Source organism: Amblyraja radiata, chromosome 20 (genome assembly GCF_010909765.2).
Source record: "Amblyraja radiata isolate CabotCenter1 chromosome 20, sAmbRad1.1.pri, whole genome shotgun sequence".
Taxonomy (NCBI): Eukaryota; Metazoa; Chordata; class Chondrichthyes; order Rajiformes; family Rajidae; genus Amblyraja; species Amblyraja radiata.
The window spans coordinates 1,321,993-1,334,111 of NC_045975.1; the positions used below are offsets into that span (position 1 = coordinate 1,321,993).

The following is a 12,119-nucleotide window of genomic DNA, read 5'->3' on the forward strand; positions in this document are numbered from 1 at the left end:
AATAAATATAAAAAGTACTTTGACAATAATCTTAACCTTTTAATATTGGAATATTGAATGAATAGTTAGACAAAACTAAATTCTTGCTATTTTCTATTTTTGTTTCCCCATCGCTCCCACTTTCAATTAGTGGTTCTTAAGACATGCAAAGCAGAAGGCAGAGGCATTCCCATTTTTATAGTCTGGTCAGAACCAATCAGCTTTCATATGGACACCAGATTTTCACATGTGGGGAAACCAGGGGACTACTAATCAAGCCATCTATATTAGCTGCACATCGATAAACATTAGTGGGCTCCAGCAAAAGATTCAGGAAGTCAGATGTTCAGACAACACCTCTGGAGGGGAAAGGATAGATGACCATTTGTTTGCCTCCATATTAGCAATCTAACTTCCAATTTCATTTATGGACTAAGTGGTGGTACAAAAAAAATGTGTATTAAAAAAAAGACCTTACATCAATTTGCTACCAGATTTGAGACAAAACTTTATTGGACTTTGGTTAGGGTGCAGAGGAGGTTTTCCAGAAAGATGCCTGGAGGGTGGACAGTCTAAACTTTTTTTTCCCTCCCAAGATAAACCAAAACAAATACTGGTGAGCATAGCTTTAAGGTGAGAGGGGTAAAGATTAATGGAGAAATACAGGCATTTTTTTCTTCAATTAACACAGAGGATGCCGAGTGCCTGGAACGTGTTGTTGAGGCTGTTACGATAGTGGAATTTAAGAAACTTTTGGATAGGCGATCAAGTCTGTGAAAAGACCATACACGATTACAATCAAGCCGTCTACAGTTACAGGATACACTGTGTAACGTTTTGTGCAAGATGAAGTCATTAAATATAGTTTGAGGGTCTCCAATGGGGTGGGTGTGTGGTCAGGACCACTCTCTAGATGGTGAGAGGACAGTTCAGTTGCCTGTTAACAGCTGGGAATCTAGAATCAAACTCAATACCTCTTGCCTGATGGGAGAAAGGAGAAGAGGGAGTGACTGGGGAGTAATGATTTTAGCATTAATGTACCCTGCTTTACAAGTGATTAACCTAGTTTCCAAATAAAATCTAGATGCATAACACCATTCCAATCACCAAGCCAATGTCAGAGGAAAATATTTGCCAAGCAGACGTCATGGGAGCAAACTCCAAGTACGAAGCAGTCGACCGTTTGTCGTATAATTAATTCTCAGTCATTGTGATTCACCGCCAATCTTTCATTGGGAAAGTAAGAAACAGTGGGACACAAAAAAGCAATAAAGTATTCATTAAGGCTATGAATTTAACCCTATTTTAATATTCCAGGAATGTTTTGGCATACTGTAATAGCCTGAGATATCCTAAGCATACTTGCATAATGATGGCAACAGTTTGAAAACATTGGGAAAAACAAACTTGGGTCTTAAATAAACAGCTCACTGCACAGGACTTGCTTATATGTAATGTTTATTCAATGAGGTTAGCAGGCTTTCAGCTTGAAAAATGCAACCATGTCTGAATAACAATTTTTTCCTTTGTGGTTCAGAATCAAAGAAATGAAACAACATTTTGTTTTGGGTGGGGTGGGGAAAGGAGTGTAGAGATGGGCTGGGGCAAAGTTTATGGTAAACCGAGAAGATTTAGAGGTGGACTGGGCATTCAAGGGATCAGCATGTTAACAAATATATAACCATGGCCAAAAAATACTGTATTTGTGTCCATTTATTCTCCAAAGATGGATGTTTATCATTTCTGTGTAGACTTCAATCAATTAAAACTTAATTTCAAAATTAGTTTCTCCTCAACCAATCCAATTGAGTGACATTCAGTGGGCATCTCAACCTGTCCCGTTCCCACTACATTTTAAATGATACAGAAAGTGCTTCAGTCTCTGTCATTATGTTTGGCACTGATATGTTATGAAGAAGTGTTAATAACCATCTGTTTGCACTTAAAACTTGCAAGTCTTAAAACCCAACAAAAATCACAATATGTTCTAATTTGATATTCTCCAAGATACTTACAGTTCTTCAAGGTATAGAAGCTTTTGGAAGGAATCAGGTTGCAACTCAGTTATGTTATTCATGCTTGCATCCCTGTAAAATAAAACATTTACAGTAAGCCACTATAAATACAAGCATAATTTCAAATATGTTTATGTATTTTTCAGTAACTTTTCAGTAAATGAAGTTACTATTCCACAGCAATCTTTGAAGTAACCACTATTTTTAAAGCACCAATTGCTTTCTGGGGCAATGTAAACCAGTACCAAGAGGTTCATACAACGTAATGTCAACAGTTAAATGAATTGTGCAGATTTATCTAGTTATCAGATGAATGACTAGATTGTGATCATACAATGGAACCCTGGCTAGTGTTACCCTTTCACTGACTAGTGGCACTCTAACTACATCCTATACGAGTTTCATGCTCAGTTTGGACCAGAAATAGAATGGTCTGTTTATCTCAGCTTGTCAACAGGTAAATTCCAATGAGTCTGGTTTAATATAAGAGAACCAGATGCCCCAAGCCTCGACAAAGACAGTATTCTCAAAGCAAAGAGAAATTATATCACCTATTTAAAAGTGACCTGGATTTTTAGCAGCCTGGCTATTAAAAACTATTCAAGTTGGGCACACATGACTCACCAAGATTTAGCAAAGGCACAACTATTCCACTTCATTTTATACACTCACTTAACATGCACAATCCCCTTGCTGGAATGACAGTATTCATGGAATTGGCACTAACATGGTTATTATAGTATAACATCCCATTACAGTCCTCCAAGCTCATTGGAAGGATAAGCAAACCAATGTCTGTGTCCTCTCCCAGGCCAACGTCATCAACATTTAGACCCATGTTACTCAGTCAGCTACATTGTGCAGCCCATGTCATCCGATTGCCCGGCATCAGACTCACAAAACAGAAAAAGGTTTTGGGAGGAGATTGTCAGAAGGACAGAGAAAACATTCCAAAGATGTGCTCCTTGAATTGTAAGGACCCCATCAACTCCAGGGAACCTCTCACCTGTAACTATCATAGCAGAGGAAGACATTATTAAGAAGTTGAGGCTCTGCATCAGGAACACATGAGAGGCCATGCATTATCAGTGGGAAGTGCACACCCCGAAGATCCCCACAAACATTCCCCACCCACCTGCTCAATAAGAATAATGCAAAATGATGAGTTACTGATAGCAATACTGTGCCAGCAACCTGTGATGCTCCAGTGTCCTCCCCATTGCTGCACCAGGAACCTCTTGCACATCATGCAATGAATCACCTAACTGCTCTGTGTGGAGAGGTGCCAGTGTACTGGCAGGCGGTGGGCTTCTACTATGCCCATTGGCCAGCATGGTGAACATATGTAGCTGTGAGGCACTTGCGGCAGTGGCTCCGTTTCTAACAGATCATCGATCTTCTCATCTCAGCAACATCTTCTCTGGGATGCAATGGAAGGTTCAGATTCACAGTCTTTAGCTGCATAACCTATTATGCTTTTTAACCACAAATCTCTGGCTGGAGAGAGCCTGAACATGCAACATGAACACTTACATAATAATATGTTCCATTAGCTGTCAATCTACATATTGTCTTATCTACATATCTACAAAACCATGAAACTATTGGAAATACTAAATTTGTCTCAAAGAATTGATAAACAAGCGTCATAATTCAAGGCAATGCAAGAAAATAGGAAATAAGAGGATAAGTGTGGCAATTATCTAAATCAACCAGCAAATCTAGAACCTTGGATCAAGTTTAATTTGGGATTGGAAAGCAACAAGTGGGATTATGGCATACAACAAATTTATCATGGAATATCATTGAGCAGTAGTTTAGTTTAGTTTAGAGATACTGTGCGGACATAGGCACTTCGGCCCGAGTCCGAACCGACCAGCGATACCCACACATTAACACTATCCTACACACATTAGGAACAATCTTACATTTATACCAAACCAATTAACCTACAAACCTGTACATCTTTGGAGTGTGGGAGGAAACCAAAGATCTCGGTGAAAACTCACGCAGGTCACGGGGAGACGTACAAACTCGTGCAGACAGCACCCGTAGTCAGGATCAAACCCGGGTCTCTGTGTCGCTATGAGGTAGTAGCTTTACCGCTACGCCACCATGCCACCCTAGGCCAGGTGGACTTGATAAACCAAACATGCCCTGCCCTCCTTGTTGCTGCAGCGCATGGTTGTGCCGGGAACCTGGCAGGAGCTGCTCAGATTCTTAATGATTCACTCTAATTAATAATAACTGCTTCCAGACTTCCAGCAACATGAAATTCAAAGCAGACCACCAGTAAAAGAGAAGTAACAAGGAATAAAATGGAACCACTGGGGCAGAGTGAAGCAAATTATTGGAGTTCTTGAGCAGAAAATAATTTCTGATATTGAGCTCATTTTATTGCAACATTTTCAAGTAGACCATATATGCTGGACCGTACACAGCATGTTATATCTTTTGCTGGATATTTAATGGAAAACCAAGGTCCTGGTGCGCAAGGTTATAAAGGTTCAGCTTGTTTAAACAATTAAAACCCAACCAAAAACTTTATCCAGTAAGAATTCTTGATATTTTATACTGTCAGTACAATAAATGTTGTTGAAGCTGCACTCCTTGTGGCCTTGCATTACATCTAACATTTCTACATCAACTCAAGGGGGAATGTTTCATCTTTTACATTTACCTCAAAACAGAGAAAATTGTACATAAGTAATAACGGCAAGATCAAAAATTCTGAATCAAATAGCAGAATCAAACATTGAAATCCAGTATGGTCAAAAGATGTTCCTGGGAATTCACAGTAAGTAACAAATAATACAATGAAATTATGTAAAGGCTTGGCTTAGTTCAACATTTTGAATACATTCATGATTCACTGGGTTAAATTTTATAGCTGTGAACAACGACTTGAAAACCTTGAACGACCAAGTTAAACATAAAAGTACTATAAACTACATACAAAACAGAGCATTTGATCCAGAAGAGAATAGTAGCTACAGTGTGTTTTTTGATTTTCCTGAAGCCATTCATTTAGATGCCACATAAAAGATTATTGCACTGGGTAAGAGTTCAAGACACTAAGGGTATAGCCATTCATTGACTTGAGATGCATTATTGTAAATTAAAACTGTTGGGGGAAATGCACTAAGTGCATTTTAGTACAGTATATTTCTATGTGTGCAAAGTGGTGTGCTATTCATAACAGCAAAAACTTTTGTAAGTTATAGGAATGGAGTCAATCGCGAGTTAGCAATGTTGTTAAAAAAAATGTAAACCAAGGAATTGCACGAATAAAGGATCGTCCGCCTAATTGAAAACAGACTTGGGATAAATGGATTACTTTCAGATTGGGACATCGCAAGAGTTGCGCCTCAACTATTTAAAATCTGAATGAGCGACATAGATGAAAGAACAAAGAATAATGTAACTAAGTTTCCTGATGGTAGACAAGGTGGGTCAAATTTAAGTTGATGCCAAGAAATTATATATGGGTGAACTAAAATTTGCAAGATCAAATTGAAAAATAAAAGAAGCATATTTGAAATGGAGAGAGAATACAGAATTGAGAGATATGCAGGGATCTAGGTGCTCTTCTACATGAAACAGACAGTAAGTGGAATGCTTTGTCTCATGTTAGAATGAAGGGGCATAGACACTGAATAAGGCCCTGTACTTTTAACACGTGGAGGAATTTCTCAGAAGGCAGTGAACTTTTGAAATTCTCCATCTCAGTTATGGAGGTGGCGAGGAATCATCAAAAATATTATAAGCTCTTGGGAAGTCAAGCGTTATAGGGATTAGGGACGGACAGGGATCCCATCAAGAAAAATTCTGTTGTTATTCAACAGGAATCAAACCGAACAAAATGATAACAAGCATTATTACAAGCAGAGATACTACATTTGAGTTAAGAGATTCAAGGAACATCTGCTCACAAGCTCAAAGTAGGCAAGAAAAAGAATTCTAGAAGGTGGCCTTTTCCCTCCACAACTGTGAACATCAACCAAATTAAGCAACTTCCTTTTTTATTATATGCTTAGGATCAAAAACATCCATTAACTTTATTTGGTTCAACTTTGTAGTGTCAGGGTAAACAATTGATGCAAGTTGGAGTACTCAAATCTGACAATGGTACAAGGTAGGTAGACACCAAATGCTGGAGTAACTCATCGGGACAGGCAGCATCTCTGGAGAGAAGGAATGGGTGACATTTCGGGTCAAAACCCTTCTTCAGACTGATGTCAGGGGAGTGGGAGGGGCAGAGATAGAATGTAGTTTGTGACAGTATGAATCACAGGGAGCAGTGAGAGAAGATGTTGCTAAACTCATCAGAGAGAGGAGAACGTCTTCAAAGTAGACATACTTTGAGGAGATTTCACAGTGGAACGGACAAAATGTGTTGGAAAGAACTGCAGATGCTGGTTTAAATTGAAGGTAGACACCAAATGCTGGAATACTCACCAAGTGCTGGATTCTTACTGTCTCCGACAACATTCTCTGTCCCGCCCACTCCCCTGACATCAGTCTGAAGAAGGGCCTCGACCCGAAACATCACTCATTCCTTCTCTCCAGAGATATGGCCCGAGTTACTCCAACATTTGGTATCTACCTTTGATTTAAACCAGCATCTGCAGTTCTTTCCTACACACAATGGTATAAGGTACTCTGATTGTCAAGGACAGGTGTGGGAGGTGCACTTCTTGTCCCCGTTAGCTTGTTACAATTGTCAGTTTAAAAAAAAGATTAACACCTTGGCATTATGCATACTTCCCTATAGGCTCAAAGCCAAATTCACTTTAATGAATTCATTAAATGTCTGAACCACTTAAAAATCAAATTATACACAGATATGTTTATCTGGCTAAATTTCCAATGTATCAGCGCCCTCCATAATATTTGGGACAAAGACCCATCATTTATTTATTTGCCTCTGTACTCCACAAATTGAGATTTGTAATAGAGTGCAATTTGTAATTGAGTGTAATCTGACAAAGTGCACATTGTCAGATTTTAATAAAGGCCATTTTTAGACATTTTGGTTTCACCGTGTATAAATTACAGCTGTGTTTATACATAGTCCTCCCCCATTTCAGGGCACAATTTAACTGCTTATGAGCACACAGCTGAATTTCACCGGAATACCTTTTCTACAGACCTCCGGCAGATTTGATCCAAACAAGTGTAAAAGTTTAATTTCGGAGGTGAGCAGAGGATATCCACTGTTGACCTCAAGGTAGAATTATTTTTTAGCAAAAAGAAGCTTTAGAAAAATTTAAATCATAAGGAATCGCACAAGCTTGAATCATACCTAGCACAAGGGAAATTTGTTTACACATCTTGATTGATGTTGTGAGCCTCTTAGCCTTTGCTATATTTAGTGCTCAGTGTTGTTTCTTATCAGGTGTGGAATGGAATTTACTCCCATCATATCAGTTTTACCTTGAATTCTCCAGCATTTAAATTTCACCCTATCATATAATTTTAATTTGGTATTACCATTGCACTTTTTGACAGCCCATTAACTTCTGAACATTTAACCTTGCATTCCATCTTTAAGTCACTAATATTTAGTTTAGTACAGCGATACTGCGAGGAAACAGGCCTTTCAACCCACTGAGTCCATGCTAACTAATGATCACCCACACACTAATTCTATCCTACACACTAGGGACAACTTGCAGAAGCCAATTAACTTACAAACCGTAACATCTTTGGGATGTGGGAGGAAACCAGGGAAGCCGGAGAAAACCCACACGGTGACAGGGAAAATGTACAAACTGTACAGATAGCACCGGTAGTCAGGATCAAACCCGGCGGGTCTCTGGTACTGCAAGGCAGCAACTCTACCGCTGTCCCACTGTGCCACCGCAATTTTCTGTGTGTATTTTTCAGTTATCTCCTTTAATAAATTAGGCCATTGCATGTTCTGATACAACCCAACTTTTCTCAGCCTTCCCACTCTCTAGTCTTTCACTTCAAAGCTACATTGTACTTGGGGCAGATTTAGGTACTTCCAATAGGCTGTGGGCCGAGCATCAAAAATGTGTCTAGAAATCAACTTTCGTGACCCATGTCTCGGAACTACATGAAATTTTGCACAGATTTAGATAAACTATAATTGAGAAGGAACTCATAACTCATCAGTGCCAAAAGTTGCACATTAATTAATTAATTAAACTAATTAGAAATGAGATAGAAAAAGTAAGCGTCATCACGTGTCCATATTACACCATGAGCCGTTTTTCGTGTTGCAGTCTATTTAACACACCCACACACACACACACACACACGATTTGTGAATTATGACTAATCATATATAATCATATTATATAAAAAGTAATATCATGTACATAATTGTGAGTGTGTTTTTTTTTAATGAGACTGCCGCAAAGTTCAGACTCCTGAACCAGCCTAATTAATGGGTGAGGGCACTTCCTGTCGGTTCCCCCGTTTACTGAACCCCACTGACAGCCAGTGTGCAGAGTGGGGGTCATGGCAATAGTGGGACTGGGGCAGTGCCAGGCTGGGGGATGGCTAAGTCATCTTCCACTGACAGGAAAATGCCTAACCCTAACCCGCCCCCCTTCCAGAGCTGCCCACGGCTGGAGCTGGATCCGCTTTGGGACCGGCTGCGGGCTCCGTACATGTGGCCCCGCAGCGCGCCCACCTCGGCCAGCATGCCCTTCTCGATCATCGTGGTGATGGTGGGGAGCAGCACTGCCTGGCACGCAGCCCGGGCCACCTTCAGCACCCCATAGCGCCGGCTCAGTCAGACCACCCGCTCGCTCGCTGCAACAGCGGCCTACCGACAGCCCGACCAACCCCTCGCAGCACCCACCGGCAGTCCGGCCACTCTCACGACCCACCGGCGGACCGACCACTCACCATCCACCAGCAGCCCAACAACTCTCACGACCCAGACGAGGCCCGGCCCGGCTGACCACTCTCACGACCCACCGGCGGCCCGACCAATCCTCCACAGCATCCATCGGCCTAGCGACAAGCCCAACCGACTGACCGAACGACCCGGACCCTAACGCTAATCCTAACCCTAGCTCTACATTTGCTATTTCTCATTTTTATTTAACAGTTCAAATCATAACTTTATAAAGATAAATCAATTGAAAAACAAAATTATCAACAAGGTTAGCATAACCTTTATTCCTTGGAAACCATGCTATTGTTTTGATGCAGCCATGACCCAGGGTCCTCGCTGCCTAGCGACCATAATACAAAGCGCGGAATTGGTCAATTTGCGTCCGGCCTCAATGTCAAACGTGCATTGATTGGACAATTACTACTCGGAAAATTGGAAGTTTTTCTCATATTTAAACAAATGTGCAGGTTTTGGTCTTGATGAGTTTCAGGTATGATTTATATAAAATTTTTACACAATATGTTAAAAATTCAGGTAGTTCCGTGAGTTAGGTCACAAACTTGAAGGAAAAAGCTCCTCGGCCCACAGCCTACAATCAGGAAGGCCATGCACAACTCAGTAGGGATGCACAACACAGCCGTGGAACTGACACACCAAAATGCTGAGAACAATATTCTCTTTTACTCTTTATATTGTACTATTGACTATTGTATTTCAATATAGTACATCTGATCTGTTTGGTTTTTTACCGCACAACCTTTATACTGGATATGCAACACACCAGATAGGTACCCCACCCATCAGAATATCCACTCAATCCACCCCATTGCTGCAATGCACACAACCTGCAAGTTGCACTGCAGCAATTTCAATGGAACTTCTCACATCTATTGCTTCCACCAACCTGAAGACCAAGAGCAGTCAGAGGATGAGTTATGCCCCTGTCCCACTTAGGAAACCTGAACGGAAACCTCTGGAGACTTTGCGCCCCACCCAAGGTTTCCTTCCGGTTCCCGGAGGTTGCAGGTGGTTGCCGGAGGTTGCAGGTAGTGGGAAGCAGGTAGGGAGACTGACAAAAACCTCCGGGAACCACACAGAAACCTTGGGTGGGGCGCAAAGTCTCCAGAGGTTTCCGTTCAGGTTACCTAAGTGGGACAGGGGCTTTACCCACACATGGTTGTTTCTTCACCCTCACTGGATCAAAATTGTGCAAAACAGAATGCTGTGGAACTTCCTTCCCAACACGGTCACAATTAAGGCAGGCAAGGGCCACCTGTAACAAAGCTGGTTCACTCTCCCCTCCAAGTTCATAACTCTGGGTTCAGTTCCCACATACAACGTTGATCACTAGGGGAGCATTACATAGCCTAATGTGCAGGATGATGTGAAATCAAGGCCCGTTTGCTTTTGGGTGGACAAACAAAAAATCCAGCAGTGGTTCAAAGCCCAGCAGGAGGGTTTCTTGGATAAATATTTGTCCCTTAATCAACATTTCTAAGAATAGAATATATGGTCACAATCATTGTGCAAACCTACTTGCTGTTCAAAACATGACTGCTGCATTTCCGACATATCAAGTAAGCTTTTCTTTGGCTCTAATATTCTTTCGGGTTTTCTGAAAGCAATGTGAAAAATAAGACTTAATTGCAAGTCTCCCCTTTTTTTATATCAATACAAAATGCTGACCTTGGCAGACACACCCACATCCCAGAATAGACCAAAAAGGAAAGGCTAAATAATTAATCAGCAGAGACGGAAAGAGAAAGAGCAGTGGACAACAACACCAACTAAAGCACAAACTAAAAGTACAAAATCCAAAACGAAAATAAAATGACAAAATGATGATTACATGCTCAAGAACAAAAAAAGGACTAATTAGGTGGAGCACAAAATAATGATGAATGAAGTTAAAACAAGACATAAAACAAACATACATCTTAGAGCAGCATGCCATCCTGATTTTTGTACTCAATGCCTTAATCAATGAAGGCAAGAATACCAAACATATTCTTTGCCATTATCTAATTTTATTGCTATTTTTGGGGAACTTGGGAAATCAATGCTGTTAATGGTCCTATCAATAACTGGTTTCCCCTTACATTTGACCACCCAAAGTGCAACACCTCACATTTGATGGATTTAACTCCATCTGTCATTTCTCCTACCCGTATTTGTAACTGATCTATATACTGCTGTATCCTTTGTCAGCCTTCTTCACTGTCTGCAGCTCCAATTTTAGTGTAATTTGCAAACTTACTAACCAATCCATCTGCATTTTTGTCCAAGTCATTTATCTATAACAAAGGTCTCTGCACAGATCCCTGCTGTGTACCATTGGTCAGTATGTAGGGTCACAAGGTGGCTCCTGACCCAACACGTCAACCATCCATGTTCTCCAGAGACTCGCTAAGTTACTCCAGCACTTTATGCCTTTTTCAGTTATACATGTATATGGTTTGGCTGTACACTTGTTAAGGTATGGTGTGCTTTGATGGCATGCAAACGTTTCTCACTGTATCTCAGTAGACTTGACAATAATAAACCATGCCAAGAAATCTTGTGCAATATGTAAAGATCAGAAGAATGTTATTTGGCCTTGGATGGATGGAGAGTTTTTTTCCTGATTTTCCTAGCTGCAGGAATGTTTAACTGGTGCATACAGGTTGTGCATAACAAGGGAAATTAAATTAGGTCATGTTGATAGAACTCAAACACAACACTTGTAATAAAAGGAACAAGATTTCTTATTTTGGGCCATTGTGATGCTGCTCTGTGCCTGAGATAACAAACAATATGCACGCTTAGGACATAAAATCTCTCAATATTCAAGTAAAGATGATGAAAGATTATTAACCTGAAACATTAGCTTCCTCTTTCTCCAAAGATTCTGCCTGATGTGTAGACCATTTACAACAATATCTGTATTTATTACAAATAACAATATTTAAAAGTCACTTGGACAGGTACATGGATAGGTAATGTTAAGAGGGATATGGACCAAATGGCACTAGCTCATATGGGGCATCTTGGTCAGCATGGTCGAGTTGGGCTGAAGTGCCTGTTTCCATGCTGTATGACTGACAGTGTTATTAGCAAGTACAATTACAACCTATCACTGTAACAAAGTACCCAAACAATCAATCAATAAGCATTACAAAATCTGCATGCTGTAAATTCTGGTATTCTCAATGGAAACAAAACCATATTCAAAATTCATTCAGAACAGTCAATTGTTGAAATATTTATTGCGC

The 12,119-nt window shown here is 40.4% G+C and overlaps 1 protein-coding gene across 1 annotated transcript in view; it reads right to left on the bottom strand.

Moving 5' to 3' along the window:
- lgr4 (leucine rich repeat containing G protein-coupled receptor 4) overlaps positions 1-12,119 on the bottom strand; it is an 84,599-nt gene that overhangs the window by 43,054 nt on the left and 29,426 nt on the right. The window contains exon 2 of the mRNA XM_033038622.1: positions 1,995-2,066. Coding sequence (XP_032894513.1) covers positions 1,995-2,066 — 72 coding nt within the window. The remainder of the gene's footprint in view (positions 1-1,994; positions 2,067-12,119) is intronic.